At 37.5% G+C, this 14,868-nt stretch overlaps 1 protein-coding gene across 13 annotated transcripts in view; it reads left to right on the top strand.

The window, feature by feature from the left end:
- Nucleotides 1–14,868, top strand: part of TTLL5 (tubulin tyrosine ligase like 5) — a 311,249-nt gene that overhangs the window by 110,387 nt on the left and 185,994 nt on the right. For all 13 annotated transcript variants that reach the window (XM_061156564.1, XM_061156574.1, XM_061156573.1 and 10 more), the window contains 5 exons: nt 2,266–2,412; nt 3,507–3,610; nt 6,171–6,298; nt 9,545–9,628; nt 10,189–10,584. In XM_061156564.1, the coding sequence (XP_061012547.1) occupies nt 2,266–2,412; nt 3,507–3,610; nt 6,171–6,298; nt 9,545–9,628; nt 10,189–10,584 (859 nt within the window). The remainder of the gene's footprint in view (nt 1–2,265; nt 2,413–3,506; nt 3,611–6,170; nt 6,299–9,544; nt 9,629–10,188; nt 10,585–14,868) is intronic.

Raw genomic sequence — 14,868 nt, 5'->3', positions numbered from 1 at the left:
GGTGTCAGTTTTCTTCATTCTGAAAATGGAAATTTATTCCTCATTAGACGTCAGGCCTGTGCAAAGCCCTAGAAAAGGATAACAATTTTCAGGGTCCTTTCCCAAGCAGCTTCACATACAATGTGAATTCACATTGCTTCACATACAATTAACTCTTTAAGATGGGCACTGTCATCCCCATTTTGCAGATGCGGAAACAAAGGCCTAGAGAATGGGGGCCTGCCTGTTGTCCTGTAGCCCGCATGTGGTGAACCTGGAACTTACACTCAGGTGTTACAGTCGTACTTGATTTGCTCTTGCACCGTTTCCATGGATCAGAAGGCATTTGATTTCTACCCTCAGGGGTGGAGTTAGCTCTTTCAAAGTCAACACTTTACCACGGGCCCTCTGAGAATGTACCATCCTCCAGTTTAACTTTTTTTTTTTTCTTTACTAGTTGTTACTTTATAAATTTCTTAGACTACTGAAAACAAACTTGTGTAATAATTTTTACTGTGTGTTAGTCATTCGAACCTGCCTAAAATTTAATATTCTAGCAAGGTTTTCCTTTTTGGATCAGAATGACAGGAAGCCTCAAGCTCTTTGGAAAGGTCAGTTCTTATAGAAGAAGCAACAGTCATTCTTTACTTTTTTACCATAGAGGTCTATCACTGAAAGGAGAGGGACCTCTAAGTCTGAGAAAGCTGTCTCCTTTGGCCAGCTCATGGTGATCCTACTGTAATTTTCAGTTCTCCACATATGAGAGGCATACAATATGCTGGACTTATTATAAAAACCTGATGGATATCCCAGAAAACGATTCGTGAATTTAAAGTAGCCAATACAACCCAGAGATAAAACCTTGTGTGTTGTGAATAATTCTTCAACCATCAGTGGAAAATGTTAGCTCTACTCTTTCCAAGTGGAAAATTGAAACTGCCTTTTTGAGAGTCAGTTTGTCTGCTCCACTGTGAAAAAATAATGTTTTAATATAGCAGCTTAAACCACCCTATAGTAAAGACAGCAGAGTGGAACTATGAAATCCAACCCTCTGGTTATGAGACTATTTCTTTATGTTGGAGTAAATTGGCACCAAAGAACAATGAACCAAAATCAAATTCAAGAAGAAAAGAAAAATATCTCAGAAGAGAATAACCCTTGCAGCTGCTGGCTTAGAATTCACACAGGATTTCAATGGGGCTTTTAATAGGAATATTTAGGATCATCACTGCAGAACTTAGTATAAATTCTGTGCATTCCCAAATGACAATCTATCTAGACAGCAAAACCTTACCCATTACCTGGTGATTGTGACAGTGGTCTTGTTTATGAGGAAGGTAGATGAAGAATTGCCTTCTCTGATCCAAGTGCAATGATCTGATTGATATGCAGATTTCAAAATCCTTTGCCCCATCTCAAGTGAGATCTATCTCTTCTACCCCTTAATGACTTTTCACTGTGTTCTCCTTGCCAACGCACAACTCTAAAAGCACCCTTATTCTTGGGGAAGACAAAATAAATAAATAAAAAGCTATTGCCTTTCAAGCTTAGTAACAGTTCTTTCTGTTTGTCACTAAACGTTTTAAGTCAGGAGTTTCTCCTCTTCACCTTTATTCTTCATTATCCATTCATTTCATAACCTCTTTGTTCCATTCCCTTTACTGTGCTGAAAGTAGCTGTGGTCCTTTCTCAATTCAGCCTCTTGGAAACCTGTGACGTGGGTACCTTCCTGCCTTGGCTTCCATGACACTGTTTTCTCCTGGGTTTCCTTGCACATTTCTGATATTTCTGTCATGGTTTGTTGTTGGTGTTGGTTGTTTCTTTTCTGATTCTTCCTCCTCTTTCCTTCCTCGAAGTGTCAGTATTTCTGTATTCTTTCTCTCCCTTCTCATCTTTGATGACTTCCTGTCTTTTCCTAGGCACTTTTCTCTGATCACCCTATTAGAAGTGATGGCTGCAGTTTGGATTATTATAGTACTATGTATATATGAATTGTGGTATTTTACAGCAGTTACTTTATTACGTAGTTATTTGCATACAGACTTGGTTTTTATTTTCTCATTGTCAGCTTAGGAGAATGCTACATTTGTTTTGTTTTGTTTTGTTTTGTTTTGTTCTTGTCTGGCTGTATTCTTCTTATACCTAATATGTTTGCTCTGGGTCTTATTTGTTAAAGAGTATAGTTTACCTCTTCTTATCTCTCTATTGTATAATCCCCTTGTAGCTTGTCTTCTGTTGCTTAGTACAAACGCTTCTTTTTCTCCCCAATGATTCTTTAATTTATAGGAGCTAGTGGTTCGTTTCCTCAAGCGAGCATCAAGTAACCTCCAGCACTCACTGAGGATGGTATTACCCAGTCGGAGACTGGCACTTCTAGAGCGCAGAAGAATCCTGGCCCACCAGCTGGGTGACTTTATCTCTGTGTACAACAAGGTAGGTGGTTCATCCATTAGTCCTGTGCTCTGGATCACCACCCACTGTCAGAAACAGGCTAGAAGCCTCTGTCCAGCTGGGTGAAGAGGGTCTTTTTCCCTTCTAGCGTCATCGTGTGCTATGTGTGACAATTATGGGGAGTTGAACCTCACTCCTTAACCCAGCTCATCTGAAAAGCTACTTATTACTTGTGAGGGCCCAGAGGCCATAGTTCACTCTCATCCGGAAGCATATTCCTTTGGAGTGCTGTTGCATCTGAGATGGATCCTGGGCTGTGTGAATTTGCACTGTCATTACTGTGCCTAGAGACAGTGGTGAACTGACTATATGAGAGCAAATTTGAACTGTGGATTTAATATAATGACACGGTCTTCTTTCCTGAGAGAGTTATACTTTGCTCTCTAGAACATTTTAGATAGTGACTTCGTTTTACAACCAAGCCCAGAAAATTGACTATTTAGTGAGAATAGTTTGCAAACCATCCTCTATCCATGGTCTTAGAATGCTTTAGAAATGTCATTTTGGAGTGGGAGGAGCTGGGAGTGTGCTCATTTTTCAGATAAGAAATCTGAGGCCTGGAAATTTAAATAGCTTTTGTAAAATGTGTGGAATGGTCAGTACAAGATCAACACAACAAATCCATAGCTACATAGCTACTCTAGCTCTGTTGAGAATTTTGTCTTATATAAGTGAAGAATTTATGCAATTTGGATGCTTCTATAGAAGTGTCTTCCACGTCTGAGCTTTCCTCCTCCTAATTGTAACAAAATACAGTGTCTCTATTGTCATACTTCAAGTGTGACCGCAGACATCACCAAGGTCTTTTTTTTCACAGCGCTACCTGAGTATATAAGTAAAAACATGATAAAAATTTATGTTTATTCTGCAACTCTGAGTTGGACACTTTAAAATGTTTCATGAAATGATGGCAGAAAATAATATACCAAATTTATAGGTGGCCAAAGGACATTGAAGAAGTGAATGTCTTTTCTATAAAGACAAATTAACCCAACAATAATGAAACCAGATGATGAAGTGTGCATTTATCAGGAGTCAGTTTATCTTGTTTTTCTTTGGGATTGGGGACTGGGTAGGAAACAGAACAAATGGCTGAAAAGAAATCAAAGAAGAAACTTGAGGAAGAAGAGGAAGATGGGGTGAATTCGGAAAACTTTCAGGAGTTCATCAGACAAGCAAGGTAGAAGACATCCTTCATTAATAAAATAGTATCTTATTCTGTCTTCCACACTGCCCCATTGAATTCCCAATATTCTCTTGTTTCTAACATGGATGTGAGTACAATCACTTATAAGAAGAAAAAAAGGGTTTCATAGCCTTTGTGTCTCCATATCTCAGCCAATTATTGGCAGTTGTCATGGTTTCAGTTATCAAAACACTGCTGCTGGGCATCTGTGCTATATTTCTAGACAGCCTTCAAAGTACACACCACTTAAAGTGCTGAGGGAGCACTTTGGAAATTTGAAGTTAGAGGCTTCTAGTGTTTACTGCATCTGAATTTATTCCTGACCTACTGATGCAGTGGAGATGACCACATTTTGCCTACATTGAGTGGGTTGAGGAGTTGGCAGTTTTTCAGCACTACGAGGGTTATGCCTAATTTATATAAAATAAAACAAGTCCTTCATGCTTAAGGTTAGCCTTTAGGGATTGAAAATAGCAACATTCAGCTCTCTGTCTTAATACAAATTAGCCAGGCCACTTTGTCCATTTACAGTGTGTTTGCAAAGAAAGAAGTAATAAAGGCATTTAATTTTTAATTTTATAAGACTTGTCCTGGGGAGCTTTTTTCTTAAGTAGAGGGCTGTACAAAACCACTAAAATAAAGCATAAACCATTTGTAAATCTGCCTTAATTAGTCTTCAGTCATCGAAGTCCCAGTGGGGAGAAAAGCAGTAGGAAATCAGCTCTTTGTTGATCTATGACATTAATCAGGTGGTGACTTATCAACACCAACATAGTGTGATCTGTGTGTAATACTCTGTATGCACCTAATTATAGCCCCAGGATCATGCGCTTAAACATACAACAAACAAATACATCATTTTATAGGAGTTCATAATTGTGTAATGTTATTTTGTTGACATTCTTAGGTCTTGAGTATGGTTGATAAAGCAAGTATAGAAACAAAGCAAGAAGTAGTTTCTTACCTCAACATTATGAAAATAGAAAAGAAAAAAAGGCTAGATTATGTTCAGAAAATGGCTCTACTTTTAAAGTTAAAACATTAATTTCTAATTCTTCCTGGAGATCTTCAAAATCTCAGAAATATAAAAAAAGAAACTGAAAAGCAACCTTTTAAGAAGTGAAGAGCGTTTCCCCTACCAGGCCTATTTGGCTGCTAAAAATTAGTTATATATACTGTTAACCAATGGCATAGACTTGGAGATAAAATATTTTAGAACATATTTACTACTGATTGTGGATTGTGCTGATTGTTGGAAATATGCACTAGCATCGGTTCTTTTGTTACATTTGAGGTGGGACATGGATACATGTGTGTGTCAGAGTTGGCAAATTCAGTTTACCCGCAGGAGTCAGGCAAGAAAACATACATTATAAAGTGGGCAGAGGGTAAGACTGGAGGTATAGAGCGGTTTATATTTTGGCCAGCCTTAATCTTTCCCTTTTCTGGGAAGGGCCAAATGAAACACACTGACAGGCCGAGGCACTCACCGGTCTGCACCCTCAGCTTTAGATCTGTATGGTTTCTCGGGTTGCTTTCTGCTGGCTCTCTGCTACTTCGGAGACCTTGGAGTTTACCCTGAGATTCATAGAAGCAGTTTCTGGGGTTGTCACTGCAGTGTATTCTGAAGCTGGGATATAGGTTCTTTGTAATGATGCAGGAGTATTTTGCTTATTTGAAGGTCACTTATCTGGAACATTGACAGGCTCCATGAAAAAAATGCAAAAGGCCATTGAGAAGCTGCTACAGGTGTTAAAAAACCCAGATATAATATGCTTACTGCAAGAATTCTAGTAAACAGGCCCTCTTCTGTTTCCTTATGCTTTTCATTTTGTGGGTGTTCATAAAAAGTGCATATAATTTCTATATTTGAAGTTACCTAGAGACTGTTTCAATCTCTGTTGTCTAGGTGGTAAGGGAAATCTTCCCTGGATACACTAGTGAATCTCCTTATTTATGACAAGGTGACTCCTTTAGTGAATATACTCCAATTATCTAGAAGTGGTAGGTGGAAAAACTGTCAAGGACCGCATAATAAATATTTCAGACTTAGTGAACTCCATGTGGTCTTTATAGCATATTCTTCTTTAAAAATGTATAAGCCATTCTTAGCTGGGAGCCATGCATGAACAGACCACTGGCCAGTTGCGGCCCACAGTCTGTTCCTGGTTGACCCCTGATTTAGAACGTGGCTGTCCGGTAGAACTTCCTATGTTGTAGCTACTGACTACTTGAAACGTGGCTAATGTACCCAAGGAAATGGATCTTTAATTTTAATTCATTTAAATCTAGATAGTCACATATGACTAGTGGCTACCATACTGGACAGTGCAGATTTAGAAAATTCACTGTGAAATAAATAAAACCTTGTTGTGCTTTAAAATTTCAGACTACTTCATTTATTTTCCTTGTAACTATCTATTAATAGGGAGTTTTTAGCTTGTGCTTTTCATTTCCCCCTTCTTCAGCTTACTCCATTTCCATAATAAAGTCTGATGGAAAGATTTTCCAGAACAGCTTCCTGTTCTGACCATCCTTTTTCTCCCCATTTCAGTGAGGCTGAACTGGAGGAGGTGTTGACTTTTTATACTCAAAAAAACAAGTCTGCGAGTGTCTTCCTGGGGACGCACTCAAAAAGTTCCAAAAACAGCAACAGTTTTTCTGATAGCGGGGCAAAGGGTGGTAAGTATGTTGATTAATTAATGAAAAATAAGAAGAACAAGTGAAAAAGTGAGATGCACAGAGGAGAAACAAAAATAATATGTCGCCTAAGCACTAATAGACTCCAAGGTGGTGAAATTTTGTAGTTGTGGGGGTGGAAGAATGAGGAAGCCTTGTATTTTTGCCCTAAAAATGGAAGAAGGTTATGTTCTAATTTTTTTTTCCCATGAAAATTAACAGTAGAGAGTTGTTTTCAAGGCAAACTAATAACAGCTAACATTTTGTGAAAACTCATGTTACTGTCTATTGAACATGATCTTATTTTTTTACTTGCAAAAACCATATGGATTAGGTGCTATTATAAAACTTCTCTACAGATGAGGAAACAGAGCTGAAAGAGGTGGAGTAGCTTGTTCAGGGCTGCCCAGCACTGTCCAGTGGAGCAGGAATCTGAGTCTTCCTGACCCAAAGCTTGTGCTCTTAATCTCTGTTCTTCTGCTTCTCCTGATGATTATTTCTCACTCTCATTAAGTTTTTTTTTGCTTCTTCCAGCTTATCACCATTTGCATTTCGGCTATGAGAATTCTTTGTTGTGCGGGATTATTCCCACATACCTGGTGGGATGTCTCATATCCTTAGTCACAAGCCCTAAATGCTACTGTCTTCCTTCAGTCATTGTGATAAGCCAGTGTTCCCACACATTTCAAAAATTTCTCACTGCTGGGGAACTCCAGGATTGGGGATTTTGAAACTGATGTGGACCAAAATATCCAGCCCATGTCATATGATCAAAAAAAATAGCAGCAGCACTCAGTTATAAACAAAGCTTGTGCTTCAAGTGTAAGATTCATTTAAAATCTAGATGGGAGCGTAAGACACAGATAATCAATATACTAATTTTGTAGTATGCTAACCACTAGACTCAGAGAGGGAGACTTCTTCGTTACTCTTAAGGTGATCATAGCCTAATGTGGAAAGAGCCAAGACAATTGATCATCTAAAATGTAGGGTGCATTTTCCTGAGGAAGCAGTGTTAATGTTTTCAAAACTGATTAGCTGCAGAGGCTAGTCTACAAAAACCTGTCTAGCTCACTGTATAATTGAAGTATTATATTAGCAAAAATCCTTCTGAGTCCACCCTCTTCTTTGAGCCTTCCTAAATCTAAGTTCTAAAGAAATTTATTCATCTGTTCATTCAGTCCTTTTACATATTTTTTAATAGACACCTCTTAAGTGTCCGACATTATGATAATAGTAGTTGCTAGAGAGAGCAGGGATCAGGACTGTCAAAATTCTTGACTTTATAATATTTATTGTCTGCTTGATGAAGTTGTATGAGTAAATTCAGGAAGAAAGTTGATAGAATCTCTGAAAAGGTCCTATAACAGTGTTGGGGAAGGGAGACTGAGGAGTTTTTGTAACGGAAAGGGAACTGTGTACTAACCTAGGGAATTGAGGTCCTAGCTTGGCATTCAGATAGTAACTTCTCCCCTGGTACTAATGGGGAAGGTACTAGGTAGCACCTATCTGTACAGTTGGATCCTCAGAGATTTGGGGGTTCGTGTATTAAGGACTACCTTTATGTAATACAGTAAGTCCCCTGTGTAACGAATGAGTTCCATTCTGACAGCGTGTTCGTAAGTCCAATTTTGTTTGTAAGTCCAACAAAGTTAGCCTAGGTTCCCAACTAAGTACTGAATAGGTTTATAATACTTTTCACACAAATAATACATAGAAAACAAGCACAAAAATAAAGCATTTTTAATCTTATAGTTCAGTGCCTTGAAAAAGTACAGTACTGTACAACAGGGCTTCCTTGGTGACTCAGTGGTAAAGAATCCATATGACAATGCAGGAGATGCAGGTTCGATCCCTGGGCCGGGAAGATCCCCTGGGTTAGGAAATGGCAAACCACTCCAGTATTCGTGCCAGGGAAATCGAATGCAGACAGAGGAGCCTGACAGACTATAGTCTATGGGGTCTCGAGAGAATTGGACACGATTTAGCAACTAAACAACTGTGCAGCAATTGGCATACAGGGGCTTGTTCGCATCTTTGAAAGTTTGCAACTTGAAGGTTTGTCTGTAGGAGGCTTACTACAACATTTATACCTAGCAATACCAATCAAGATTAACTAGACAGGCAGTTGGAAGGCCTCAGTCAAGGGAACAACGTTATGACATTCGATAGTATTTGGACTTGTTGCAAACATGAGCAAACAAATGTGTGACAGCATTACCACTGCTGATAGTGGTGGAAAGAAGAGAATTCATATGTCCTTGTTCTTTCATTCTGAAAGATGGTCTGTGAAATGGCCTTTCTTAAGTTTTTGTATGAACTTGGCCCTTGAGAAAAGATTTTGGGAATATTTCTCTAAGTATATGATTAGCTCTGGCTGTTCTATTTCAAAATTCTGTAGTAGGAAAAGAAAACCTGATTTATTATGGTGGAAATTTATGTTATTAGAATGATTTTCTTATTGAATATACTGATTAGTAAGCAAATTCACTCAACTTATTCAAGGAAAACTGAGGAGATTAAGATACAGAGCTGGTGCGGTATTCAGGTATCATGCCAACAAATGCTGGGGCTGTTATTTTCATCTCTTGTTAGTTCCCTGTCCATATGTATGGTGACTTCTTTGCTCCCGTGTGTGCCCCCAACCAGTTTGGTCTCTTAGTTCTCCAAATTTGAATTCTTGACAGAGGCATCTTACTGCCCTGGCATTCGTGCTGAGTTGCTTCAGTGTGTCTGACTCTTTGGGACCCTATGGACCATAATCCGCTAGGCTCCTCTGTCCATGGGATTCTCCAGGCAAGAATACTGGAGTGGATTGCCCTGCCCTAGTCCAGGAGATCTTCCAGACCCAGGGATCAAACCCATGTCTCTTACATCACCTGCATTAGCAGGCGGGTTCTTTACCACTCGCGCCACCTGGGGGACACCCCTTTACTGCCCTCACTTACTGTCTTTCCCAGGCAGGTCCTGGTTCGTCAGCAGTCCATGGATCGCTGCCCTGGGTTTCCATATCTTTGCCTGGTTCAGTCAGCTGGAGCTGGGGTTGGGGCTAGTTTGGAATCATTTGCTTGGTGTCGCACTCACCAGGGATATGGACACGGCCATGCTTGGAAAAGTGCAGTGAGAAATGCAATAGTTCTTGGCACTGATTACTAGTTGCGTTATATTCTGGAAACAAAATGATGTGTAGAGTGGTGCTCTAGTGTTTGATTAGTGACAGAACCTAAGCTTAGTGTTTATTTATTTCAGATCACCCTGAAACGATTGAAGAAGTGAAAATAAAGCAGCCCAAACAGCAACAGACATCAGAAATTCACTCTGATAAGTTATCTCGTGAGTGACTTCAAACCTGCATAGATTTGCTATTCTCAGATAAATCTCTTAATAAAAAGAAACTCATCAGATATTAAATGATTTTAGGGCATGCAGCGTTACTCCAGAAAGCTCATTTTCATTGTTTTTTCTTCTCTGTTAGAATTTCCTTTTATCTACCTGTTAACCTGTTAACATCTTTCCGAAGAATTTTTCACTTTCCTAATGTTTAAAATTCTGAGCACTGTTTCTAGAAGGGTGAAAATCAGAGGGAGAAGAGTTAGCTTTCATTACCAGAAACTTTGTCCTGATGCCCTGACGTTTTTAAAACACCCGTTCTGGTTGATGGAGGTAGTCGCCACGCCAGCTTTTAACAAGGACTAGAAATGAACTATTTCTAATGCCAGATTGTCTCAGTGGGCAAAATTCATTGTTCATGATGAATGCTCATTAAAATTTGTATTTTTCATAGTATCTGTTTCATGCTAAGGTTAGTTTGATGTTTAAAAATGTTCATGTTTACATATAGAGACTATGTGTTTGTTTTTCCTAACGTGATCTGTTTTTGTTTGTTTTAATAGGATTTACCACTTCAGCAGAAAAAGAGGCTAAATTAATCTATACCAATTCTTCTACTTCTTTCTCTGGTCCTGCTGCTCCCCTTCTGCAGAAAATTCCCAACACCCACTTGTCATCTGTTGTCACCAGCTCTGACCTCTCCCCAGGGTCAGGTCTCCATTCTATATCTCAGGTCCATCCAGCTATCCCCAGCATGCCTCACCAGCCAGCAGTTTTACTGAGCACAGTCCCTGACAGTGCTTCTCTCTCCATCCATCCTGGGACACAGAACGTACCAAGCCCCGCTGGCCTGCCACGCTGTCGATCAGGCAGTTACACCATTGGCCCCTTTTCCTCTTTCCAAAGTGCTGCACACATCTATAGCCAGAAACTGTCTCGTCCCTCTTCAGCAAAGGCAGGTGAGTGAGAAAATGAAAGGGAGTTCACAATGTCAGCTCCTCCCCAGCCCCACCGAAAGAAGAATGGCATCTCTCCCCTTTGCTTTTTCTTTTCAAAGATAAAAGGACGCAGGCTGTGACTAAGGAAAAGTCTTGCATTTGGTCCAGTGACATTCATTCACTGATAAGAAAATGCAGTGCTTTCTTTTAGGTACTGAAGATAAAGAGATGAATAAAATAGGGCTTCTGTTTACTGGGAGCTTACAGTGTGGTCAGGAGATAATTGTGATATCTGTCTTTTTGTTGTTGAATTGTAAGTGTTCTTTATATATTCTGGGTACAAGTCCCTTGTCAGATACTTGATTTAGAAGTATTTTCTCTCATTCTGTTGTTTGTCGTTTCATTTTCTTGATGCACAAAAGTTTTTAATCTTGGTGAAATCCAATTTATTTTTTCTTTTGTTGCTTGTGCATTTGATATCATATCTGAAAAACTATGGCCTAACCCAAGGTCACAAAGATGTCTGTTTTTTCTAAGAATTTTATAGTTTAGGCCTTTTATCCATTTTGATAGAATTTTTTATATGGTGTGGCATAAAGGTCTTAACATCATTCTTTTGCGTGTGAATATCTAGTTGTCCCAGCACCATTTGTTGAAAGGGTATTATTTCCCTGTTGAATTGTCAAGGCACTTTTATGAAAAATCATTTAATCTTAAATGTAAGAGTTTACTTCTGGAATCTCAGTTCTGTTCCACTGATCTATATATCTGTGCTTATGCCAGTACCACGTTGTCTTCATTACTGTGGCGTTAGAAATAGCCAATACATATTTCTATTTTCCTGTTCTAAATTAATTTTTATTGGAATGTAGTTGCTTTACAATGTTGCATTAGCTTCTGCTGCGCAGCAGAGTGAGTCAGTCATATACACACATATATCCACTCTTTCTAAGATGCCCTCCTAATGTAGATCATCACACAGCATCAGGTAGAGTTCCCTGTGCTACAGCAGGTTCTAGTTAGTTATCTGTTTTATACGTGGTAGTGTATATATATGTCCATCCCAATCTCCCAATTTATCCCATCCCCTCTCTCCCCCTTCGGTGTCCAAACATTTCTTCTCTATATCTGTTACCCTGTTTCTGTTTTTCAAATAAGGTCACCTATACCATTTTTCTAGATTCCACATATATGTGTTAATATATGATATATATTTGTTTTTCTCTTTCTGACTTAACTTCACTCTGTATGACAGTCACTAGGTCCATCCACATCTCTACAAATGACCCAATCTTGTTCTTCTTTATGCCTGAGTAATATTCCATTGTATATTTGTACCACATCTTCTTTATCCATTCCTCTATTGGTAGAGATTTAAGTTGCTTCCATGTCCTGAATAAATAGCTAGCATATATTTCTTAATTTGCATCTGATTTCAAATGAAATGGATATTATAATATGAAATTTGAATCAGAGATACTAAATGGTCTATTTTAATGTCATAAATATAAATATGTACAAATATTTGTATTTCTGCTAATTCTGAGTGATTATTCTTGTGATTTAATCTTCTAAAATCAATATAATAATACTCAGTTATGCTCTGATTTAAATTTTCTCTCCCATGTGAAAGAAATTCTGTAAGGTCAATGTCTCCAATACCTTGTGTTATCATCAGAACTTCTTTTTTAAACCTTTCTTTTTCATACATTTCCCAGAGAATGGTAAGGAACAGAGGAAGCTAATCAGTTTGAAAATATTTCCTGATTTCCATTGTGATTTCTTTCTTGACCCATGGATTGTTATTGTTTAATTTTCACATAGTTGGCATTCTCTGGTTTTTGTAATTGCCTTTTAGCTTATTTCCACTGTGGTCAGAAACCATACTCTGAATGGCTTAAACAGTAGTGGACAATAATATATAGATAACAATATATAGTTGACTACAATAATCACCTAAAGGTGATTGGAGTCAAATTTTTCTGTGGTGATGAATAGTTTTGGAATGAGGTTAAGATATTATTTAGACTTTTTCATGATATATATGCTGTATCATGTTTCAGGGGTCACCACTGAGAAAATTAAAATATGAAAACTTAAACATTTGGGAAGAGAAATGAATTGGGCCTGGGGAAACACCTATAGACATAGAAGTGCAGAAAACACAAAGCTTAGAAAATGCAGGAAATGGAGACTTAAAGATGGTAAACCAAGTCCTAATATATGAAGAATCAAATGAATATAAATGGACTGAACTTGTTAGTGTCAGATTGATTTTTTTAAAAAATCCAACTATGTTATTTAGCAAAGAAAGGCACGTGTTAAAATAAAGACATCGAATGGTTGAAAGTAAAAGATGAAGAAAGAAATGCCAAGAAGTCTTAAGTTTAAATAATATCTTAACCTCATTCCCAAACTGTATTCATCATTTTAGTAGATGCAGAAAAAGAATTTAATAAAATTCTGTACTCATTCATGATAATAATTCTCAGAATACCAACCAGAAAGAAAGTGGTATAGCTATATTAATATATGCTAAGTTTGCTTAGCGTGAAAGTGAAAGTTACTCAGTCATGTCTCACTCTTTGTGACCCCATGAACTATACAGTCCATGGAATTCTCCAGACCAGAATACTGGAGTGGGTAGCCTTTCCCTTCTCCAGTAGATCTTCCCAACCCAGGGATTGAACCCAGATCTCCTGCGTTGCAGCTGATTCTTTACCAGCTGAGCCACAAGGGAAGCCCTAACTTAGCATATATTAACTTATATTAGGCTTTAAGAGATAAAATTTTCTTAACAGATATGGAGAGTAATTACATAAAACAGAAAGTTTGGTTAATCAGAAAGATAACAGTTTTAACTGCGCCTAACAAAATAACCTCCAAATAAGTAATACAAAAATCAATACACCTACATGAGGAATCTGTAAATCCCACTATGTTAGTAGGAGATTTCCAATTATTTCTATTACTAATAAATAAAAAATTTTGTAAGTCAGCAGAGAAAGAGGGTTTGAAGATATCATCATGGAAATAAATGTAAAAGTTTTAGAGTTGAAAGATAATGAAAAAACTTCCATATTTAAATGTGTGGAGAGCAATGAAAAACAGTATTTGGAGGGACGTTTACTACCTTAAATACTTATATTTGAAAAGAAGGAAGGCTAAATATCTGATCTCAGATGTTATAAAAACAGCAATATTATAAATCTAAATAAAGGAGAAAGAGAAAAGATATATTAAAGAGCAAAGACAAAAGTAAAACTTACAAATTTCAAAAATAAAGTAGAGAAAATATCAAAGCCAAAAATTATTTGAAAAGCCTAAGGTGGTGGAGCAACCTTTGGTGAGATTGATCAGGAAAAGAGAGAAGACATGGATAAATGATATAAAGAATGAAAGGCACACAGAAAATACAAATTAGCTTAGGTGAAAAAAATGTTAGAATACTGTTAACCACTGTGTTCCAGCAAAGTAGAAAATCTACACAGAATGGATAATGCCACCAAAAGTATAGCATAAGTAAAATTGGCTCAAGAAGACAAAGAAAGCCTGAATGATGTTATAACTGTTAACATAACTTACATAATAATTTTCACAAAGAAAACTTGAGCGCCAGATGATTTTTATAGATGAATGTTGACAGTCTTTCAAGGGAGTGATAATTCCAATCTTAAACTCATCACAAAGCATGGAAAAGAAATAATAACCCTTAAATCATTCTGTATGGCTAGTTTAATCTTGATAACAAAACCAGTTACAGACAGTATCAGGGAAATTACAGACTAGGATCATTTATGAACACAAATGCAAACATTCTCATCAAAATATGAGCCAACCACATCCAGCAACAAATGAAAAAGATAAGATCCCATGAACAAGTTTATCCACGGAATACTAGAGGGTTTAAAACAGTAGAAAATCTATAAATGTCATTTGTCACATCAACAGATTAAAGGAGAAAAACTGTATTCATCATTTTAATAGATGCAGAAAAAGAATTTGGTAAAATTATACTCATTCATGATAATAACTCTCAGCATACTAGGAAGAGAAGGAAACCCTCATTATAAAGGTTATCCACCAAAATCTCACCATAGATGTTAATGTAAATGGGGAGATACTGAAAGCATTCCCTTCAAGAGAAAGGAGAGGATGCCTACTAGCTTTGCTTCTATTCAGTGTTTTACTGGAGGTCAGGATCCAGCATAACAAGACAAAAAATTAAAAACATAAGCATCAAAAGGCAGGAGTTAAAATTTGCTTATTTATTTACAGATAATATGTTATCTACGTAGAAAACTG

The sequence above is a fragment of the Dama dama genome, chromosome 12 (genome assembly GCF_033118175.1).
Source record: "Dama dama isolate Ldn47 chromosome 12, ASM3311817v1, whole genome shotgun sequence".
In the NCBI taxonomy this organism is placed as follows: domain Eukaryota; kingdom Metazoa; phylum Chordata; class Mammalia; order Artiodactyla; family Cervidae; genus Dama; species Dama dama.
The sequence above is the reverse complement of the archived record's forward strand: the minus strand, read 5'-3'. Positions and strand labels throughout refer to the sequence as shown.